The 25545-nt window shown below is 36.8% G+C and overlaps 1 protein-coding gene across 1 annotated transcript in view; it reads right to left on the reverse strand.

The window, feature by feature from the left end:
* The window catches only part of nwk (FCH and double SH3 domains nervous wreck), a 493235-nt gene that overhangs the window by 130631 nt on the left and 337059 nt on the right, over window positions 1–25545 (reverse strand). The window contains exon 17 of the mRNA XM_090406304.1: window positions 1417–1609. Within this exon, the coding sequence (XP_090262430.1) occupies window positions 1417–1609 (193 nt within the window). The remainder of the gene's footprint in view (window positions 1–1416; window positions 1610–25545) is intronic.

A 25545-nucleotide genomic window follows, 5' to 3' on the forward strand; every position in this document is an offset into this window, starting at 1 on the left:
TTGCATAAATCTTACTTGGAGCACTTAGTAGAAGAATAAATAATTCTCATATTCAGTTTTATTCCCTTTTTATTTTATATATTGGCACCATGACAGCTTTACTCCAATCATCTGGAATTTGACAACTTCTGACCAGGCCTTCTGAATTATGCAGCACAGCCATTGCAAAACTTTCATACCTACATATTTAAGCATTTTTGGACAAATATCCTCTACTGCAGATGTTTTTCCACATTTCAGGCTTTTCTGTTATTGTTTTGTCAATTTATGGACATCTAGATTATCCTTATCTTCAGTTTTCATGTCACCTTTATCATTTTTCATTCCTTTTTACAACTTTTTCCTTAATTTCTAAGTTTTTTAAATAGTTTTTTTCTGGAATATTTTGCCACCTTGCTGATATTTATCTTCTATATGCCTACCAAAGTCTTCTCATGACTTTTGTTTAGTTACTTTTATGCATTGCTTAGCTCTTACATTTTTCTCTATATTCTTTTAGGATGTCTGCTGACTTATATACTGGAAACTTTCAGAATTCTTTCTTCACCAAACCGGACACAAGAGTTCAATACGGTGTTCTATCCTTGCAGGCAACATCACCACATGCTTTCCTTAGCTGAATCAATCAGTTTTCTTCAGAGTTTATCACTAAGGTTTAGTTCTTGTTTTCAAATTGCGTAATTTTTTCCTGAATAATGTTTGCATAGTTGAGCCTACAGTTTACCTGTAAAAGCTGCTCAACTTAATTCTGTTAAAAACTTTCTTATGTATTGTTCTTTTCAATGTGATATTGATCCAAAGATAATTTTTTTTTTCTACCTGAACTGAGAAATCATTTATTTATAATGTATAGATTTTAATTTCTCACCTCATTTTACTCTTAATTTGTCAGACAAAACAGCATGCTTATGTAATTTGGCTTTATAGAAACCAAGTTAATCTTGTAATAGGGCAATTAATGCTATCTACATAATCTCTGAGATTATCTAACTAACCTTTAGCTGAATTCCCTCATAAAATTCTTCACATCTTAGAAGGGATTCGAAGCTATTTCAGCTATTTTGTTCTAAGAGCATGGAGTCCCTACAATTTAATTTTTATCTTAAAATCTTGTTATATCAGTTTTTGATTATTAATGAGCAATTTTACCAGTAAAATAAAATGGTCTGTGACTTATGGCTAGCTTGATATCATGAGGTGTTATTGCCAGTTGAGTATAGGAACCAGAACACTTTTTCTTGGCTACATAAAATGTTAAGTTTTATATAAATGGAAGTTTAATGGACCTGGAATACAGAATTACCTTTTACTTATAAATTAATATAATTATTCATGTATCTGTATGCAGAGGTATAATCTGATATGGGCTACTTATTACAGCTTATCAGTAATAATAATAAGTAATAATAGTCTAACCTTTAATTGCTTCAAAAACAGGAACAGGCACCTCCTCAGCTACTACAGGAAACTGTTCCTCTTCTTCAGGCATTGTATAATCTACTGAAGAAAATGAGACAGCAGGTTGAATGGAAGATGAATTCTGTTGTCCATCTACAACTTCCACATAGTTTTGTGGTATAAGTCCTTCCTCTCCTCTGTAGTTTCGTGCCTTAAAATAATATTATAAAGATTCTATAAAGTTTTTTATAAAGTTATATTTTATAAAAATATAACTTGAAGAATAAATTTAAAAAAATGAAAAAATAAAATTATTTCTTAAATTCAAAGAAATTATAGCATAAAGTAGCTTGCATGCAAAGTTTATATGCTTTCTTTGTTGTGAACTCTACCTGTATTGTAATAACTAAAAGACATGGTCTCTGAAGAATCCATATAGGAGGTTGCCTTTTGATAGTGTTTAGGATTAAGGATTCTAGTCTTGCAATAGTATTTCAAATTGATGATTCTTCTCAAATACCACACAGAAAATCTGTATATCCATAATAGCTCAGATTGGAACTAAGTCACTCGTGTGCAACACTGATTGCAGCACCCTAACACATTATTCCACATGAGTTATGACTTCATAACTCATGTGGAAGGTCAATTAGACAACATTAAGTGTATCATACCACTTCTTAAACCCATTTATCAACTGCACGTTTACTGCTTTATCAGGCAATGAATTCCATGGTCCAACTACCCTCCATGCAAAAATGCTAATTCTCATCCTCCTACTAACCATCTCCTTTTGCAACTTCCAGGGATGGCTTCTTGTCCTTGCTCTTTCCCCTTTTTTTTATTAGATGAAAAATTTTTCGTGTTAATCCTATATATACCTCCCAATAGTTTAAAATCTCAATCATATCTCTCCTCTCACTTCATTTGCTACCATCAAACTCTGCAGTTTGCATGCCCACAGTCTATCCTCATAACACTGTAAAATCCTGATATTGTTTGGTTATCTGCCTCATTACCCTCTCCAAGATGAACTTATCCTTCTCTTCAAATCCAGGTGATCAGATCTAGGCATAATAATCCACACATGTCCTGATCAGGGCTTTATACAATGGAATCACTACTCCTATTGCTACTGGTCAAAGTCCTTAGTATTGCTACATTTATCTGGGTTACCTTTACCACCTTTATGATATGTGCTTTAAACACCAAATTTTTATGTACTGTCATCCCCAGATCCCCTGCCTTTTCCATTTCCTATAGTATAGATCCACCAGTAGATTATGCATTGGGATCCCAAAATTCAAACCTTACATTTTGTTGCATTAAACTAATATCACATTCATTTCCCTATCTGTCCAGTTATTTAAATCATCCACGGACTCTCACATTAGTACTATTACTATAACTCTTCCAAGCTTCACATCATCTGCAAATAACTGAATACCCCCCCTTCAACCCAATGACAACATTATTTGACATAAATATTAAAAAAAGCACAGGTTCTGGGACTGATCCCTGTAAAACCATACTTGTGACATTCCTCTTCCTTGATACTGCTCCACCCCATCCCTGACAACTCTGAAAACTATCAGACAGCCAATTTCCATCCTGATTTGCTAACTTAATATCCAACACTGTGTGTTGCAACTTTTCATGTGACACTCTTTCAAATGTCTTTCCAAAAATCAAAAAGACTATATATGCCTTTACCTCATAAATTGCTAGTTAGTTTATTATAAAAGCAAGCAAATTACTGAAACAATTAACAAATCCGTGGTGACCTTCACAAATAATATGACAATCATCTAATTTATTGGAAAAAATGGTATAAGGACAGCTGCTGTGCAGGTGTCCTTATACCAGTGATGAGATATTTAATCAGCAGTTCGTGAAGGTCTTTCATCATTGTGAATGTGACATCATGGATAGTTTCAGAGCAGCTGAATAAGAGAAAATAATCAGTGTGGATATGTAGGAAATACAATATTCTGATGGACCATGAGATTTGTTTCAATATGAGTTTAAATATAAGTAGGCAACATGACATTATAACTGACACATTGTTGAAGATTGTGTGAATGTTCAGAGTGTGTGTGGAAGGATATTGAGGAAAACGGTTCAAATGACAATAAAGCAATATTGTCAGGGCTTTATACCACACCTCTAATAACCAAATTTACCACCTCTAATTTACCACACCTCTAATAACCAAATTGCCATTGTATGGCGATTTGGTTATTAGAGGTGTGGTAAATGAGAAGATCAACAAGGTTTGTTTTCTGGTGGGTAAAATGAATAGAGTGATTGAGGTGATGAATGAGGAGTAAGCAAGCAAAAGAGTTGGTAGTAGTAAGGACAACTCGCTTGACTGAGAACAAGAAGAATGCAAGATTGGATAACAGAAGTTGTTGAGAAGGATAAAATATAATAGTGTGATAGGAAAGGTATTCAAGTGTGTTGCCCATGTATAACAGTGATGAGCTGTGGCAGAGAGCTAGAATTCTGAATGATATGTTAGCAGAAATGTGTGAAGAGAAAGAAACGTAGTTTGTTAATGTGTAGAATTAGTTTGAAGAAAGAATCTAACTGTATAAGAGTGATAGACTACATCTGAATGGTATTGGTGAATCATTTCAAAAGACTGCTGCAGGAAGGGAGAGTATTAAGCAGAGAAATGAATCTGAGCAAGTAAGAAGCAATGTGAAACAGTGGAGGAGTAATGAAAGAGAGATTGAAATAGTGCTTAAGAATGAAGAAGTGGGTAGCATGAGTGTAGAGAATGAGAAAACAAGTCTGCAACACAAACAGGAAAATGGGGAGACTCAGGATGGAAAAAGGAAACATAGTGTGAGAAACATGTATGGCCCAAGAGGATATGAATGTATATGTAAACAAAAAGGAAAGTAGATAGATTGGTGAGAGTGATCATGTGGTATTGACTTGGATTTCTCTCTTAAGAAGGGATATATAGGAATTACAGGTTAGGTAATTATAACAGCTTCGGAGTGATCTTACAGCCGTCCCATGGCAGAACATACTGCAGGGGAAAGATGTTAGCAGTGCATGGAATATAATCAGCGGTATCTGAGGAAGGCAATATCAGATTATATTCCCATGGTCAGGAAGACAAACAAGGTAGGCATTAGATGGATGAGTAGTGGTATCAGGCTTGATCTGCAAAAAAAGAAAATGTTATGGAGAATTTACAAGGAGAAAGGCAATCAGTACACCCATGAGCAGTACAAGGCTCAAGCTAGGAAGGTTACCAGCATAGTAAGAAAAGATAAATCAGATTATCAGAAAACCTTAGCCAAGGAGACCAAGAGAAATCCCAAAGAGTTCTTCTGCTATGTGGCAAGTAAAAGGAAGAATGACTTTGGAATGATAACCTTAGTGGGTGCCGATGGTATTGAGGTGAGCAATTCAGATGTAATAGTAGAGTTACTGAGTGATCACTTTTCAAAAGTCTATCACCCAAGTGAGGATATCTCTGTACTTGTAACAATAACTAATGTGAGAATTGAAGTTAATAAATCAGAGGTACTTAGTATATTGCAGAATTTAAATGCAAACACTGCTGTAGGTTTAGATAGAATATCAGGTCGGGTGTTGCGTGAATGTGCAAAGGAATTGTTGACACCTCTTACTTGGTTATTTAACTTAAGTTTGAACTCTGGTATGGTCCCTAGGGAGTGGATGGAAGGCAAAGTGGTTCCTTTGCATAAAGATGACTCTTAAGACTGCAGTAATTAATTACAGACCAATCACCATCTCGGTAGTGGTGGTGAAAGTACTGGAAAAGTTGGTTAAGGACAGAATTCAAGAATGGGTGGATCAGAATATGATACTCTATAGGGACCAACATGGTTTTCTTAAAGGTCAATCTTGCCTTAGCAATTTATTAACTTTTTATAATTGAATGACATCTGAGTTGGACAAGGGGAATGGATACACAGTGATACTTCTGGATTTTGCTAAGGCTTGTGACAGGATACCCCCATGGAATACTTTTGTGTAATTTATAACAAATGGGGATGGATACTAAACTGGTGATATGGATAAGAGAATGGCTCATGGAGAGATACCAGAAAGTACTGTATGGAGGAGCAGAGTCCAGGATGAGGCAGGTGATCACTGATGTGCCTAAGGACTCTGTGCTTGGGCCGTTATTGTTTAATTTGTACATAAATGATATAGGAAATGTCTTGAAGGGAGATATTCAGTTGTTTGCTAATGATGCAAAGTTGGGTAGCACAATAAAAATCAAACTTGACGATGCAAAGTTAGCGCAATAAAAATCAAGCTGATGTTGAGAGTTTGTAGGATGATTTAAATAAGCTGGCAAAATGGGCAAAAGGTAATGGATGTCAGTTCAATGTGGAAAAGTGTAAAGTTATGCATTTTGGGATTAAAAGATTACCAGCTGTGTACCACATTGATGGAATGGTACTCCAAGAGATTGATGAGGCTAGGGACTTGGGGTGTTGGTGGATAGGGAGATGAAGTTCAGAGGGCACATTGCTAAGGTGTCCAAGATTGCACATAGGATTACTTGGTTATTGAAGAATACACTAGCATCCAGAGATAAAGAGGTTATTATTCTCTTTATAAGGCATTGATACTTCCACATTTGGATTACTGTGCTCAAGTCTGGTCGCCTAGATTCCTTGGAGGTCAGGAGGTTGTGGAGAGTGACTAAGTTGGTGAGTGATGTAAAAAATGCTCCCTACATTGATAGATCGAGAGCTTGTGGATTGCAGAGGTTGGTTGATAGGCAGAGAAGAGGAGATATGATAGAAACATTTAAATTACTTTTTATAGTAATGCTATAAAATTTATAGTAATATCCCCTGCATCAGTCTTATAGTTTTTATAAGATTGATGCAGGAGAAATATTTCAGCTATGTAATAGTGATGGAAGAACAAGAGGTGATCCCTGGAAATTAAAGAAAAGTGTGGTTAACAAGGGTGTGAGAACTAGATTTTTTGCTTGGAGGGTGGTGAATGAGTGGAATGCACTGCCTGACTCAGTTGTGAATTCTTCATCTCTAAATGAATTTAAGAAGTGGTATGATAGATACTGTTTTGATAGTTTGTGTCTCTGATGAGTCTACTGACTCCATGGAGATACCAGTAATATTAATAATAATAATAACAGATTACTTGGGATGTAGGGAAAATGAATATAAATAAGGTTCTGGGATGAGTAAGGAGAAAAAGAAATGGCTTAAATAAGGTATGGAGAAGTCACATATAATAAGTGGTATCAGTGAAACATGTTATAGATCCCATAATGAGATAGAATGCTATTGATAGAAAAAGAGTTATATCCATACAAAGTAGAAATGCAAATGGCAAATAGTGGTAGTGATTTTGAGGTATAAGTATAAGGTAGAAGTGAACAGAATGAAATACTTCATTGGATGTTGCTATAGACCTGGTAATGTGGAGGGTTGTGACCAGGAAATGTATAAGCAAATTAGCCAGGCAAATGGAAAAAGGGTGATCATTATGGGGGATTTTAATTATGGCAATATAGATTGGGATGATGATGATGATGATGGAAGTGAAGAAAATGAGTGAATTTTTGAAATACAACTACCTTAGGCAGTAGCCAGCCTGGCTAGCATATCCACTCTCCAGCCAAGAGGCTGCAAGTTCGAATCCCACCAAGGGCATGGATGTTTGTGATTGTCCTTCTAACCCGTTACCATATGCACTGCTATGTCCTGGTGCAGTATGATCATTGATGTCTTTGCACCATAAAAGAAATCAAATCAAATCTCATGCAGTATGTGACAGAAGGCACATGAGGATTGAGGATCTTGGATTTGATCACCCCATTAGAGAATTAATAAAAATGACTTGTCAAATCTCCCTCCAGTTATTGAGAGTGCCCATGAAGTAAGTACCTGGGTGGTTGCCAACCATGTGAGGACTTCTGTGAGGAAAGGGTATATGTGAATCTACAAGGCTGATGATCATGAGAAACTCAGGATACAGCTTGCAGCTGTAGCATGGAATGAGGAGCTAGGTGGAACGCAGATTAATGCTGCTTGGGTGATGTTCAAGAAGTATCTAGTAGAAGCAATGTCCAAATGTATTCCAAAAGTCAGAAGGTTAAATAAGGTAGGTTTGAAATGGATGAATGACAAGATTAAACATGCAATACATAGAAAAGAGGTATTATGAAGGCTACATAAGAGGAGTAGTAATAATCAATTCCATGAGGATTACAAAGAACAGGCAAGGAGGATGACTAGGTTGGTAAGGGTAGAAAAAGTTCCATATGAGCAGCAGTTAGCTAATGAAGCAAAAAAAAAAAAAAAAGTCCTAAGGATTTCTATGATATGTAGCTGAAAAAAAAAAAAATGATTGTGGTGGGATGGATGATATTGACTGCTGAAAATCATATAAGGACAAATGTGTGACATTATAGAGAGTTTGAGAGCAGAGGATGATAATAAATAGAGACTAACTGTGAGTGAGGAACAGGTATATGGGGAATTAAGCAAACCTGATGTTAATAAGGCTGTGGGACTTGATATGTCACCGAATATTTTGAAGGAATGTGCCAGGGAGTGGACATCTGCCTTAACTTATTTATTTAATGTGAGTCTTACATTGGGTCAAGTTCCAAAGGAGTCAGAGAAAGACAAGATTGTACCACTTCATAAAGGAGGTGGTAGAACTCAAGCATTCAATTATAGGCCAATTTGTATGTCCGGTGTTGTGGTTAAAGTGTTGGAGAGGTTGTTGAGAAACTGGATCCAGAATTTGGTTGACAACAATGGTATTATCTTTGATAGACAGCATGGATTTGCTATAAGAACATCATGTTTTAGTAATCTACTTATTACAATAAGGTAACAGCAGCATACTTAGGCTTTGCAAAGGCTTTTGATAGATTACTACATGATAAGCTGATAGTCAAACTGAAGCAGTTGGGGTTAGATATTAGGCTAGTGCATTTGATTGGAGATTGGCTGTTTGATAGGTATCAACAAGGTGTATATGGGGGGAGCAATATCCCAGAAGAGGAAAGTCACCATGGTTTGCCTCAGGGGTCTGTTTTAGAGCCATTGTTGTTTGACCTGTATGTTAAAGATATTGGGGAAGATTTGAATGGGGATATTGTTGTCTGCAGATGATGTAAAGTTGAGATAAACTATGAGGAGTAGGGGTAGATGTTGTGGCCTTAGAAGACTTGAATAGACTGAGTGAATTGGCATTGAATTGGGAATACCAGTTCAATGTTGGTTTTAACATTTTTATAGTAGTATTCGTATGATGATACAGCAGCTGTGAGGCCCCTTTTACAGGCAACTATGGCACCATCTCAATCCCCCTAATCTTATCCTTGCTCAGGATAGGCACAGATGACAAATAAGGCCTACAGCTGGGTTTAAAGCATTCCTGGCTGTAATCCTTGTGTGTTCACGGGGCTGGTTTACCTGTTCTGGGGGGACAAAAAAAACCTGAGTTTCCAGGTGAAAAAAACTCCTATCTCTGTATGAGACTGGCTAACTCACCTTTCGTCGAAAGAGACCAGATAAAGGTTCCTCACATCACTGACAGGAATTGAATCCAGGTCTTTCCAAATAAAGGGCTTTGTCTATACCGACTGAGCTACAGAGGCTCGACATTTTTATAACAAAGATGGGATGTAGAATTTACTCTTGTGAGGACATATTATTGGAGGTGGAGAAAATATATCTTGGGGTGATGGTGGATAAGGATTTAAAATTTAGAGGATATAGTGTGCCAAAATTGGGAATGCAACACAATGAATTCTGCCAATAATGAGGAGGACACTGACTTGTAGAAGTAAGATGATTTTGGTTCCATCGCATAAGCTCTGATTAGGCCACATATAGACTGCTGTGCACAGTTTTGGTCATTTGGTTTTCAAAAGGATGAAGAGATGTTGGAGAGGGGTTCAGAGGCAATTGACCAAAATACTTTCTGATTTCTGGGATGTTGACTATGAAGAAAAGTTGAGAAGATGCAGTTTGCAGTCTAGTGGATAAGAGGAAGAGGGGTGATGTGATAGAGATTACAGGATGGTAAGGGGTATAAGGATTATAGGATTAACATTGAAGAGGTTTTTCATAAAATTGGGGAGAACCAGCGGTCATTCTTGGAAGCTGTATAAGAAGGGTGTGAGCATGGACTGAGAAGCAGGTTTTTTGCACGAAGAGTTGTGAATGAGTGGAATGCACTGCCTGAGAGTGTAGTGAGTGTGCAGAGAATTTGAATGTGTTTAAGTCACGTTATGATGAGCTGTGTATATGATAGAAAGGACCTCCTAGGTGAATCTGTGACTCATTGGGGGTCTCAGGATAATATTGCTACTACTGCTAATAATAATAATAATAATTTTGTATATGATCTCTCATTAATTTCTCCAAAATCTTAATGATCACAAAAGAAATATAGAGTGGTCTATAGTTTGACACCTGCATTATACCATTATCTTTCTGCAATGGCACTATTTTAATCTCCTTCCACTCACTATGTACTTTCCCAATAGCTAGACTTTAATTGAACAGTCAGGAGGGTGTCAGTTCATACCACAATCTCTTTAATCACACGGTGAAATTCCATCCAGTCCCACTGCTCTATTGACTTTCAAAGTGCTTAGTATTTTAAACACATTCTCTTTGTGTAGTTCTAGGTCTTCAATCCTTCCAGATCTCTTCAGGAACAAAAACTGCTTTTATTGAAATGCCTTGGTACAGTTACCATTAAACAGCCCCACTATATCATATACGACTTTCAACTAATAGGGTCATTCGTCAATCATTTCTCTTCTTATTGGTTGCATAAGAGAATTCTTAAGGATTTTCTTTGGACTGTGGTGCCAATCTCTCCTTTTATTCCATTTTTGGTCTTCGTACTATACCAGGTTACTCTTCTTGCCGAGTCTCTAATATTCCTCATGCAATTGCTCTCAATCTCCTCCTTCATACTTTTATACTTCATACTAGCTCCCACACTAGTGGTGGACCGTTAACTTTGGGGGCCTATCCAATTAACCAAAATTGACCCTTTTAGATTTTCATTTTTATTTTCCAATACAAAAAAATGTGAAATTTTGGCACATTTACTTCTTTCTTTTTCTCTATTTAATTATATTTTTCGTTTTTCAGCTCCACTTTTATATTTTCTACCAGACATTTTTTAGGTATTTATTTAATCTGAAAAGAAATAAAAAAAACCTAAAAAAATCCACCAGCATATTAGGTTGTTAACGTTTAATGTATATTTATTTAGTATTCAATAAACTTTGCCGATACTTACCAGTGAAGAAACGAAACACCTGAACAGTACACTTCACCGAACAAATGACTATTTAATATTCAACTATACTGTACTATACATAACCTGAAATGTCAAACGGTGAGAGCAGAAAGTATATATGTGAAGCTACACTAAGCTAACAAGCTTTAGATGAGCTGGATGAGCTAGACTTGCACTCTCATTCCGACATTGCTATATTATTTGCATAATTGACAAATGACAAATTACTGTCATTTAAAACATTGATATTTGATATTTAATTCAAATCCAATAATGTTGCAAATTAACGATTTTAACGTTACCCAGGTACGAAAAAATTTTGTATAATTTATTTCTTCTTAAATTTGTAATTTAAATTGTTTTTATTTTTATTTTTTTGACCGTGAAGGGGGCCCTTTAATTGAACGGGGCCCTGGGCTGAAGCTCATAAAGACCATGCCTAAGAATTAATTTCTAAGAATATTATAGTTACTTGCCTTATAATTTCACATAAATTATTTTTCCTTGATACTTCTGCATATCTGTTCAGCCTCCAAGTCAAGACTGCATGCACACTTTCATCAGCGGGGAGCAAGACAGCAACTAAATCCAAAACTCTCGATCCTTTTGATCCCTCTATTGCATGTTGCCCAAGACATTTGTCTCTCAAAAATTTCAGAAATTCCTTTACAACTGTATTTCTTTCTTTGTTCAATTTATACTGCTATAGTGAAAATCTCCCATGATGATCACCTACTTTGCACACACCAAACTGATCTTCCTAAACATATCTTGCTCTCGCCCTCAGTGTTCCCTGGCTTATAGCAACATCTCACTAAATATCTTGTTCTGTCCACTTCACCTCACAGCATACACTTATTAGTACCATCGTCTTCAAAATTTTCCACTTTGTGAGGACCCAATTACTTATCATAGGTAACATTCTATCACCCCATTTGCCCTTCTTAACTTGTAAAAATATGCTATACCCTTCTACTTCTATTCATGTCAGGATGTCGTCTACTGTCAACCACGTTTCAATGATTCCAAAAATCTTGGGGCAGCCTGAAGCTAATGCCACCACCAGTGGTGCACCCAGGATTTAATCTTGGGGGGCCCGAGTTGCACGGATAAAAATATATTTAATGCAATGAATTTGTATTAAAAATATTTTTATCCGTTCAACTAAAATTTGTTAAATTTCATTCATTAAATAAAATTCATTAGATGATTATAAACATTTATTTAAAGAATAAAATCCAGTTTTCTTTTCTTTTTACAAAGCTCTTGAATTATTTCAGTCGTGGTTACATTAATCTCTCTCTGTGTGTATATATAGCAAAGCCAGTCCGTTCAATCGTGATTGTCATGTATCTTAAATAGGTTTTTAAGGCGTAAGTTAGAAAATGACCTTTCACTGATGCATGTTGTTACTGGAAGCATTACAAATATTTTTAATAAGTTATAGATGTTAGGATATATCATTCTGTCACTTTGAAATTGCATCAACAGCATTTTTGCATGGAACTATTGCAAACAGTTTTTCAAATTTCTTATACCAGAACTTGAATTCAGCATTCAAACAGGCAAATCACTGGCATAAAATTCGCATAATTGACGAAAATCTTCCATTGCACTTGCTGTTGGAGTATCTTTTCCATTTGGTAGAAGAGAAAAAAATATACAGTATTTCAAAATGTTGCAGTGCCGAGTGAAACGTTCATAAAGTTGAGTCAATATTTGGTCAATAAATGGAATGAAATAGTTCTCCTGAAATACTCTTCTACAGAATCGGCTGGAACGTTTGTTTTGATGAAGTCCTTGACTTCTTAATGTCAATATTAAAATTATTGGCTTTAATACATGCTTCATTGTAAATATCCTTAAATGAAGAATATGGTGTTTCAAGAACGGTATTTAATTGAGCCACAACATCGTCAACAAAATTTAGAGCAATTTAGAAGTCAATAAGATTTTTGCATTATTTTAGACAATGGTAAGGTGTACGCAAATATTTTTTGCATACATCTTACCAAAAATCTTACAGTAAATCTTAAAAGATATTAATATTATAATACAGGGTGTTTCAAAGAGAATGGGTGTTTCAAAAAGAATGACCCGATTTCAAATAATTATATTTAATAATGAAAATGTGGTACATTTAAAAAATAAATTACCAAGTATGAAATAAGGCCTAAAGTTTCACTCAGACATTTTGTTTGAAACACCCTATATTATAAAGAACAAGGATGTCCTGTCTTTTAGGGGTATTGAAGAAATGGTGTACCTTTTCAATTATGCCAATGCAATTTCTTATTTGTCATAGATACAGCATTTCCAAGTGCCAAATTCAAACTATGTGATGCACAATCAACATATAAAGCTTGTGGATATTATTATTACATAACACCTCCAGGTAGTCCAAAGACACATCGAGGAAGGGCACCTACTCTACAACTCTCCGTCTTCACCAACCACAACTACAATCATCATCTACACCAACGCTATCTACCGCCAACCACTACCACTAGTATTTTCACAGACAATCCATGCCACAAACATCCATGCTCACGGATTCGAACCCGCAGCTTTTTGACCGGAGAGTCAGCCAACCAGGCCGGATATATAGATAAAAATTTAAATTTTAATATTAATAAAAATTAAAACAGTTTTAATTTTTATTAAACAAATAAATAATATGATATAATTATGTTACTATTTACTTTTAATGAGATGGATGAGCTTCTCGGCCTTGCAGAGTTGCTGGATATCTGGCTCAATATTGGTCAACTTAAGTCGAAGATCGGCACACACAAAGACAATTTCTGTATTTTGTTTTTTATTTTGTTTGAAGGAGTGATGAAAATCCTTTCTCTGAAAGACAGGTTGTAGAAAACTGCACGCTGATTTTCGACTTCAGATAATTCGGGAAATTCACTTCTCACTGAAGGTGAGATCCAAAATTGAGCTAAACTATGATCACGGAATTGCATTTTAAGCCCACTGTCACTTGAAAGCTCAATTAGCTGCTCTTTTTTCGATAACAAAAGGTCATTTTCGTGACTGCAAGCTCGAAATGGATCGTGAAACCACAGAAATTTCTTATAAAAAGTTATTCGGAAAATGTTTCCAAATTCTGTTTCAGAGTTTTGGGGTGGACACAAACCCTTTCCCAGTGGTTAAATTCTAAACTAATAAGTTTAGGGGACCTATACAAAATAACCAATTATGTTTACCTTTTGAATACTATCCAGGAAAGTTCCAAACCTCCCCATCTCTTTCATCACGCATTCGTAATCAGGTGAGTGTTGATATTGATTTTATATGCACATTCCAAACTGTAAGCAATTGTTGAATAATAACACAATAATGTAGGCATAATTACCGTAAAGGGAGAAAAGTCACAAAACAAAAAAAATGTTCCCACAAAATAACCAATTGTATTTACCTTTGAATGCGATCCACTGGTCGAGTGCCCAGCAAGTCAGCAAATATTTCCTTTCGTTAAGCATATTAATATTATCGCATTGCAACTGATGGGCATTTTGTGTTTCTGTGGATTCGTTACAGACATCTTTCTCTTCAGAAACTACACACAAACTGTCATTACAAACTCGATTTGTATTATCACTCTCATCCAAGCTATTTTTCCTTTTAAAGAAGGTACCAATGTACTTATCCATAATTGAAATACTGTACTTACTCGCATGTAACTCACCCCTGATTTTACTTTTCGAAAAAAGAAATTAAAAAGGTTCGCATATACCTCGCAAATGAAAAAAGCTGAAACACGTTTAGAGCGGGGCGATAGTAACTTGCTCCCGCGATAAACACCAAGCACTCCCCAATAGCCACTATATTACAGAGGCAAGAAAAACAAGTACTTTTATTATGACAGTGAATAAGGTATAAGCAGTTCTGTGTAATATATTTCTCAACAAATAGTGCAATTAGAGACAACTGAGATAAAAACGACACTAATTAATAAATCACATGTCCCCTCATACAGAAACTATTGCTGTATATATATAGACTCAAGCAAAACCATATGTTGCACCGGCAAACACAGTATCTAACTAAAAACTATTGTTATTAAATTAGATTGTGTGAGTTTGCTTGGTAGCAATAAAATTCAACCGAAAATGTTAAAATTCGTAAACGTGTTAAAACTAAGATATATATATATATATATAGTGAATGCTGTTATGGCAGTTTCACATTTTATTGGAATTTGGTTGAAGAGAGTTAGCACTTCAACTCATTTGTCAGCTTGCTTTTATTTTTCCTTCATGCGATTTCCGAAAAAATATATAAATACTGGGGTTAACTCAACACATTTTGTCCAAGTGAGCCTTGGTCGAAGGAAGAAAACCTTCAACAATAAAAATCAATAAACAACAAGTAATTGGTTGAAATGTGGATAACATATGTTCACTTCAAATCTGACAAAACTGCTAGGGAAGGTGGAAGCAATAAAACTATATTGTTTTTCACTTCACCCCTCTTTTATTACTCGTCATTCTGCTGCTGCAAATTAAAATAGCGGCAGCATGTTCATTCCATGAACATGCTGCTGCTATTTTTTTTAAGTATTCATTTTATTTTAATAATTTTTACTTATTTATTCAATTTTAATTTGTTTTGTTTGGATAATTAAAATATATAGATTTATTTGGTTAATTTAAGCCAGTGGACCACATGTCTCATCGTCGCAGACCATAGGTTGAGAAACACTGCTATAGGGTTTTCTCACCTTATTGTGATCCCTAATTCATAAGTAGTATAGAAATAGAAGACATGACACAACATAAAAAAAAAAAAAGAATTTTAATTCATCATCATCATCATCATTATCAAATTCCTGCCATGTACCCTCAAGGGGTGTACAGGATATGATAGTACTACATGAAAAAAATTACATCATTATTAATTTCCTATCTACAATTTTCCTCCAAATCAGTCTGTTACTTGTCAACACTCCAACATTATCAGATCTTATATTTCTATCGTCTAAAGCACTTTGTACCGTATCAATCCACCTATATCTTGGTCTTCCTCTGGGTCGTTTTGCTGCCAACCTGGCAGAATTTTAATTAGGAAAAGTATTTTGGAAATTTTTCTAGTGTGTTTTAACTTTTTCTTTCTTTTTTTTTGGGGGGGGGGGCCTTGGCCCCCTCCCTGGGTGCACCACTGGCCACCATCAATTACTTCCCTTTGTTTTTGATACTCCTGGCACTTGTATAAAGAATATCAGTAAACTGTCTCCATTCCTGTACCCATTATTATTTCCCATAAAATTCCATTTGACTTCGAAATATAACATACATTCTTCCCTCAAGTGTCTATCCCCACAAATCAGGCAGCCCCTGCTACCATCCATCTTAGCAACTCTTGGCTTCCTGCTGTAACATTCTCACATTCCCTGAAAACAATAATCTCTTCAGATGCCTCCAGATACCCTTTCATGTTTAAATGCAGTCCATCTATGCATACAGTTCTCTTCTACGCTAAGTTATCATTGCATTATGACCCCCTCCCCCTGCCAATTTACACATTCAGCATGATAATGAAGTACCACATGATATCAACATCATGTATGGCTACTATAAATGGGCACACCTATCCTCTGCACGTAATCAGTAAACGTTTTCCAGTGATGGGGAAACATGGTGACATAAGCCAGTTTGACCACAGGTAGTTGGGGCCCAGAGGAGAGGTGCCAGTATTTCCGAAATAGCCACACTTGTTGATTGCTCCCATACTACTGTATCAAGGGTGTATCAGTACTGGATTAACCATGAACAGACATCCAGCAGAAGGGCTCACATTGATCAGCCATGCTTGGCTGATCCTAAAGGTGAGCACTGGGCATCAACAACTAGTATCTCAGGAACAACGTGCAACAGTCACACATATAACTCACCCCTGATTTTACTTTTCGAAAAAAGAAATTAAAAAGTTTCGCATATACCTCGCAAATGAAAAAAGCTGAAACACGTTTAGAGCGGGGCGATAGTAACTTGCTCCCGCGATAAACACCAAGCACTCCCCAATAGCCACTATATTACAGAGGCAAGAAAAACAAGTACTTTTATTATGACAGTGAATAAGGTATAAGCAGTCTGTGTAATATATTTCTCAACAAATAGTGCAATTAGAGACAACTGAGATAAAAACGACACTAATTAATAAATCACTGTTGGTGATCTACTGTTGTCCACCAGTACGGACAACAGTAGATCACCCTTTTCCACATGCACCATACCTTGCTTCACCTGGGGTTCCACAGCCGAAGACCAATAAGGGTACTCATGTACCCATAATGACAGCCAGGCATTGCAAGCAACTCCTCTCATAGGCCAAGGAACATGGACCCTTGATGGATGGAAGAAGGTTGTCTTGAGTGATAAGTCCCATTTCCTGCTGCACCATGCTAACAGCCAGATTTGCATTTAGCATAAACAGCATGAAGCCCTATCCCCTGGTTGTACAGTTGGGATTCAACAGGCCGACAGGGTGGTGTTATGGTCTGGGATGCTTTTTCCTGGTACGCCCTAGGTCTGTTGGTTATCATCCCACAAACACTGAATGGTGAAAGCTACAGGAATTGTTAACCGATCATCTCCATCCATGTCTGCAGGAGGTCTATTCCAACCACATTGCTATCTTTCAACAGGACAACGAACTTTGTCATCAGGCTCATACAACTACTGAGAATGGAGTGTGAGAACTTCTTATCCTCCTCCACAGAATGAGTGTGAACTGATGGAGTTACTGCAGTGGACATGGGTTGAGTTACACATGGAGGATGTTCGACACCTTGTGGAATCTGTTCCTAGGTGTCTGAGCCGTGGTTGCACAGAGGAGGACCAATATGTTATTAGGTGGATGTTCCTAATGCAAAGCTAACTCAGTGTATTCTCAAATACACTCCAAGCATTCACATATTCCAAACCTCTCTTTTGGTTTGGCACATTTTTGCTATTACCCCATTCATTATTATTGCTCTCCTCAATTCAGCATTATATTTGGGTAAAACACTCACTATCTTCCCTCTCACACAGTTCCTAAGAATAGCCTCAAACCTCTTGCCATCTGATTCACAGTACTCTCAGATCATTTGTACCATCCATCATTATCATATCATTCATATTCTCACCTTGCTTTATGGCCATAGACACACTGCTTTCCTTCAGGCAAACACTCTTCTAACGTTCTATTCTGCACATGACAAATCATTGAATCTTCATATATCACTCTTTCATAGATCCATTTATTCTTTGCTCACCTGCATCCCTCACTCTCTCTCTCTCTCTCTCCCCCAGCATTCTCCTTGTTAATATTTTTCCTGTCTTGATCAGTATCCCTCATTGTTTCAGCCATTGATCTGTGTTTACTCACATCTATATAGGTTCCAAGTTATGCATGTTAGGTTTGTACAAGTATCATTTAAGTATCTCTGGTTTTCTTCCTGGTATGTTCATCATCTTTGAAAACAAAGTATGTTCATCATCTTTGAAAACAGTTTTCCCCAAAACATTAAAACTCATATACTACATTCAGCTATCTTAATCTCTAAAATAAGATAACGGAAATCGTAATACAAAAGAAACAATGTTTAATTAAATAACTAAAATCAGCTGACACCTTTTTGTTCCCTTATAGGGAGTAGCCGAGGCCATTTTGGTCTGATCTGACTTTTGGATATTTACATAAAGAAAATTGTAAGCGAAAAAAATAATCTTTCTCTCAGACTCACCCACTTTAAATTTATTATTATTATTATTATTCAGGCCTCCATGGAGTCAAAAGACTCATCGTAGGAGGTCCTTCCTAAGAACATAAAGTCTGTCAAGATTCATCGTGGGGAGGTCCCCCTTAAGAAACAAAGTCTATCATACCACTCCTTAAACTCATTGACCGTTCTCACTCTCACCACTCCATCAGGCAATGCATTCCATGGTTCAACCATCCTCCACGCAAAGAAACCACTCCTCACCCTCTTGCTCACAGTTTCCTTTCGTAACTTCCAGGGATGGCCTCTTGTCATCACTACTTCCCGCTGTTCAACCAAGCGAAAGAACTCCCCAGTGTCAACCCTGTAACCACCTCTCAACAGTTTAAAAGTCTCAATCATATCACCTCTCCTTCTTCTATCCACCAAACTCTGCAGTCCACATTCCATCAGCCAATCCTCATAACTATCCTTGTACAATCCTGAAACCATCTTTGTCATCCATCTTTGTATCCTATCCACAGTTAATTTATCCCCTTCAAATCCTGGGGACCAAATCTGAGAACAATAGTCTAAGTGCGGTCTGATCAGAGACTTATACAATGGAATGATAACCTTTTTCTCCCTGCAGGTCAGTGTCCTTCTCATAATTGCAGCAATCCTCTGTGTTATCTTCACCACCTTTGCAATATGTCCCCTAAATTTCAGGTTTCTATCAATCATCAACCGCAGATCTCTTGTCTCCCCTACTTCCTCCAGTATAACTCCTCCCATAGAGAATGCAGCATCCCATCGATGTTTCCCAAACCTCAAGACCTTACATTTTGCTGCATTAAACCAAGACCCCCATTCATTTGCTCATCTATCAAACTTATTCAAATCCTCTTGCAGGGCTACCACATCTGAACTATTACTAATAATCCTTCCCAGCTTCGCATCATCCACAAACAACTGAATATCCCCTTGCAATCCACTGGCAATGTCATTGATATAAAGGTTAAACAATATAGGTCCTAGTACTGAGCCCTGTGGGACCCCACTTGTAACCCTCTGCATCCTTGAAACTGCTCCACCATACACAACTCTCTGATACCTATCGGACAGCCAATACTGAATCCAGTTGACCAATCTGACATCCAGACCCATGTGCTGCAACTTAAATATCAGATTATCATGTGGCACCCTGTCAAATGCCTTCGCTAAGTCTAAGAAAATTGCAGTATATGCCTTTCCCTCGTCTAATGTTCTTGTAACTTTATTATAAAAGGCTAGCATATTGCTAAAACAAGAGCGCTCTTTCACAAATCCATGTTAACTCTCAGAGATAACATTACCCTCATCTGCCCAATGCTGTATACGGTCCCGCACTACTTTCTCCAAGATCTTAACAACTACTGATGACACACAGACTGGCCTATAATTAGACACTTCTAGTTTGTTGCCACCCTTATGCAATGGCACTATCTTACCTTCCTTCCATTCCCTGGGTTAAAAAACTAGGTTAACGGCACTGTCAGTTCCCTAGCACATTCTCTCAAAACTCATGGTGAAATACCATCCAGTCCCAAAGCTTTACTGACATCCAGATTACTCAGTATCTGAAACACACTCTCCTCCTGTACCTCTAAACCTCGAACCAGCCCTATCCCTCTAGCATTAAAACTGTCTCCTCCAGGATGAAATACTCCAATAAAGTGTTCATTGAACAATTCCACTATGTCCTCTGCATCAGTCACTCTATTCCCATTTTTATCCCACAATATCATTCTTCCACAGTCATTTCTCCCCCTACTTGCCACATAGCCAAAAAATTCCCGAAATTCTAGAAATTCCATTCCCCTATTGCTACATGCATCTTCCTCTCTCCAATTTATACTACTGTAGTTAAAATCTCCCATAACAATCATTCTTCTTGCACTTGCCAAACTTAACTGTCTAAACATCTCCTGGTCCCCATCCTCTATGCTCCTGGGTCTGTAGCAACACCCCACTAAATATCCTGTCTTGCCTACCTCTATCTCACACCATATGCTTTCAAAATCATTAGTGTCACTGTCTTCCAAAGCCTCCACTCTTAGAGGACATGTCGTCACTTATCATAAGCAGTACTCCACCACTACGCTTTCCCTTTCTATCTTGCCAAAAATGCTGTACCCAGCGACTTCTATTCCTGTTATTATATCCCCTTTTGTCAACCACGTCTCAGTGATCCCAATAACTTTTGGCCAGGCTGATGCTATCTGCGCCACCAATTCCTCTCCCTTATTCCGGATACTCCTAGCATTAGTATAAAGCATATAAATGCCATTGTTTCTATACCCAGCATTATCCCTTCTAGACTCCACTGGCTCAGTGTTACCTGATGTCGTCTCCCTTCTCCCATGTATCCATTCCCACAAGAGGCCACCCCTGCTATCATCCTCCCTGGGACACACTGACTCGTTCAGAACAGCAATCTCTCCAGATGCTTACGTCCTTCCTGATTCAAATATAAACGGTCTCTCGCATACAATTCCTCTCTTTCCTCAAATGCACTCCAAGCATCCACATATACCAGTCCTCTCTTGTCACACAATCACGCTCTTCTGCTCAGCTCATCATTATCATACCTAGGCAACATGCACACTATTTTTCCTCTCTCTGTCTTCTTCTGTAGAGCCTCAAGCAAAAATCTCATATCTCTTGCTGCCCGACTTACATTACCACTCAAGTCATTTGTTCCTACCATCACAATCATCTCATCCACCCTTTCACCTCTCTTAATTGCCATAGCCACCCTTTCTATTGTTCCTCCTGGCAAACACTCCTCACGCATCCTATCTTGAACACCATGGATCACTGAGTTGCCATACATTATACCTCTTACCATTCCCTCTCTCCTATTGTTTCCATTCTCTCCTCTTCTTTCATTCCCATAGGTCTCTCTCATTCCCTCTCCTCTACTGCTATTCTCTCTTCTAGCATTCCCATACCTCTCTCTCCTACTGTTTCCATTCTCTCCTCTTCTAGCACTTCCATACATCTCTCTCATTCCCTCTCTCCTACTGTTTCCTTTTTCTCCACTTCTAGCACTTCCATATCCCTCTCTCATTCCGTCTCTCCTACTCTTTCCATTCTCTCCTCTTCTAGCACCCCCATACCTCTCACTCATTCCCTCTCTTCTACTGTTTCCTTTCTCTCCTCTTCTAACGCTCCCAAAATTCTCTCTCTCTCTCTCCCCTACTCTGATTCAGCTTGCATTTATCTCTTCCATTCTCCTAATCTTATCTTTCATACTTCTGCTCTCATTCACAAGACATTCCACCTCCTCTATCTCCCTCTGCAGGTCAGTCACTCTTAATCTAAATTCACTCTCCCAAACAAAACCATTTCCTAAACTTTCACAGTCACTCACGCCTCCCACACTATCAACTATTATTTTCTCATAACTTGGCAATACGCCACTTGTGACTGCAGCTGAATCCGCCATCATTCCTTACTGCAGAGTAGCGTAATCGTTAATTATTCAATTAATAAATTCCATTAAATAAATAAGAAAAAAAGTACAAACAATTACAAGCAAAACAAAATATTTAAGCACACTAAATAAAATGAAATATAACTAAATACAGTAATGAAAACTTAGCTTCGTTTTGTCTTCCACCGTTATGCATTCGATTCCGACGGTAACCAAAATACATTATATTGCGACAGCAACTAACTTCCAAAAAACAACCACTGAAGTACACTCGTATTCAGAGAAACAATTTAGCACTCAAAAACGTAGAAAAACGGGGGGGAAAAACGGACTATTCACTGATTAAAAATCACTTTCTTCTGCACTCTCTTCTTCTTATATTCAGGAATTAAAAAAAAAATCCTTTACTAATCTTCTCTATGATTAAACAACTATAATAGCCTTTTACCACAGTCAATACACAACAATATACAAAAAAAAATCCTTTACTAATCTTCTCTAGAATTAAGCAACTATAGTAGGCTTTTACTACAGTCAATACACAACAAACAAAAGAAACACATTCCTTTAGTGTAATCCAGTCTAGAATTAAAAAACTATTATATATTAATACAGTCAGTTCCAATTAGGAATAATCTCACTCAATACAAAATAAGGAGCACATCCTACATTTGTAACATGAGTACAAAATTTATTCTCAGGAATATTAACCTCACTCCAGAAAGTTAAACACAAAGACAATATACAGTAAAGTAAACTGTCTGCCCTACAGTTCTCTAAATACAATTTCCATTACATGTATTCAGCTTCTATTCTTAACTGAATAACAGTTTTTTTCTTGTCTTCAGCATCCTGTGATATGCACACTATCACAATGAAACACTGTTTAGAAGAAACACATAACTTTCTACTTGAGAAAAAATGTTCCATTTTCATTCCATCCATAGACAGGAAACAAACACAGGTTATAATAAATAAACAGATGCACCTCCTGTTGGAATTTGCTTTCTCCAAACTTGAATTACTATTATTCCTCCAACAAAAATTATATTCCAGGCCTTCTTCTAGATTATCCTCTCATGGTCATGAATGAATTGAAAGAAATGAATACTCACATATAAATCTATTGGTCTTGGAATATGTTCATATAACCCTGTCAAAAATGGCTTATCTATAACCACCTGTTACATCACCATGAGTTTTTCCTCTCTCTACTTCCTTATCTCCTCTCTTTCCATGTACATGCCAGCTTCAAACTCAATGTTATTGACTGAAAGTGCAGCCCTGACTTGAATTATGTATACTGCCAACTAAATGCTCTTATTTTTTTGCTACCATTACACTTATTAATGTTGTAATGTATTACTTATTTTGCTACCAAAATTAGAAATACATTACAACATAAACCAAAGTTACAATTCATTTTAACATTTTACAAAATGAATTTCATAACTTTGACTCTTTATGGAGACAAAGACAAGTGAATTTAATTATAACATTAAATCAAATTCTGCAACAAAGTAGGAAAGGATACTAATAGATTACAATAAATGGAGGTGTTGGGAATAATAGATTTTATTAATCTTATTTCTTTCCAGTTCTTGTTATTAAGACTACTTAATACATAAGTCACCTAATAAAAATATAAAAATGTGTTTCTGAATGAAACTCAGACAATTCACACCCTCCTTGCATTTCCACTTATCATTTGCCTTCCTCTCATCTCTCTTTCCCTTGCTCCTATATTCTCTTGACTTTCTCTCATTCCTTCTTTTTCTATGGTTTGCCATTCTCTCTGTTTCCCTGTTTCACCCATTTTCTCTCTCTCTCTCATTCCCATAACTTCCCTCACACTTCTTCGCCTCACATCAGTCAGCCTTGCATGTCTTCCAATCTTTCCCTTAACACAAGTAACTCATTTTTCATACCTTCCACTTTCTCTCTTAATACTTTTATCTTCCTCTCCAAGAATTCTAGCCTCACTCAAGATTCACTGACATGGCTGACACCATCCTTCAAATCTTCCATATCTCCAGTCACACCTAATATCAAATCACTTATCACCTGATGCTCACCTTCCCTTGATCACACTACTCTTAACTCTCTTCCAGCAAACATGCATTTCCTTAGCCATTCCCACCACTGAAACCTGAGATATCTGAGACAGTTGCATCCAGATCATTCAACTCCTCCCACTGTCTACATTTTATGCAAATATTCACCCCACCCCCAAGTATCTTACCTACCATGGCTGACACCATCCTTCAAATCTTCCATATCTCCAGTCACACCTAATATCAAATCACTTATCACCTGATGCTCACCTTCCCTTGATCACACTACTCTTAACTCTCTTCCAGCAAACATGCATTTCCTTAGCCATTCCCACCACTGAAACCTGAGATATCTGAGACAGTTGCATCCAGATCATTCAACTCCTCCCACTGTCTACATTTTATGCAAATATTCACCCCACCCCCAAGTATCTTACCTACCACATGTAAATGCCAGGGTCTTACAAGTTAAGAGTGCTTATCTTTTTAGAGATATTACAGGTTCAGAACTGATCTGTGCATATGGGTAAAGACAAAAGATTTTTAAAAAATGCAGAGGAAGCCATGCAAAAACCACTGATTTATTTATTTAAAAATTTATATTTTCAAAAGAAAATTATGAGAATCACAAAAGAGATGAAACTGGATGACTGTATGCAACTAAAAGGTACATGGAACATACATGCATGCACTTTGTATGCACACACAAATGCATTAACAAAAATTTTACAAGCATCAGTGTGCATATTAGTTTCTTTCTTTGCAAAAGATTTAATCACTTTAAGGAACTCAAACCAAAAAGTTCATTAGTTTTTCAAAAACTAACAAATAAATTTCTTGATCACAGTTGCTTTTTCTTTAGAGTGAAATCACACACTAAGACATCTAGTTTCTGGAAGAGTAATGTGTGTGTGTGTGTGCCTACAGAAGAGAAAATATTATAAAAGATTTACCTCAATTCCTTTTGTACCACTGATAAAAGAAGGATATTATATTAATAATATCCTTCTTTCACCTTCAATGGGTTAAGGATTCATTGATGGAGTATTCATTTAGATATTCATACTTAAATACATATCTCTCCTTGAACACATTTACTGAAGATGCACTCACAATATGTAATGGTAGCCCATTCCACACACACATTAGAAATTCCTGGAACTGACATGCTTCTTACAATACCAATAGCCAGCTTCTAGGGATGACCAGAGGGGTCACTTGGGTTTGAAGGAGATGTGAGAGACAACTGAAACTTTTCTATTGTCTCTCCTATCTGCTTTGAATCCAGGTGACCATATTAGTGCAGAGTAGTCTAGATGAAGTATTCTCAAAACCTTATAAAGTGGTAGAATTTTTTTTTTAATTCTTATTTTCTTATTCCTTCTTCATGAAACAGATCAGTTTGGTCTTCTTTTCACTCCTTTCGAATATGATCAACTTTAAAACTCATGTTAAACAAGTATATCAAGGCTATTGTTTAACTCACTGGAACATTTCCTGAAAACATACAGTGACATATCATGTCCTAAAGTTTTATTAACATCAAGTTTATTCAATTCCCCATATACATCCTGCTAATTCACAATCAGTCTCTCTTTCTCACTTTCCACTGCACT

The sequence above is a fragment of the Typopeltis vanoorti genome, chromosome 16, assembly GCF_054136105.1.
Source record: "Typopeltis vanoorti isolate ZY-2024b chromosome 16, IOZ_Tvanoo_1.0, whole genome shotgun sequence".
Taxonomy (NCBI): Eukaryota; Metazoa; Arthropoda; class Arachnida; order Uropygi; family Thelyphonidae; genus Typopeltis; species Typopeltis vanoorti.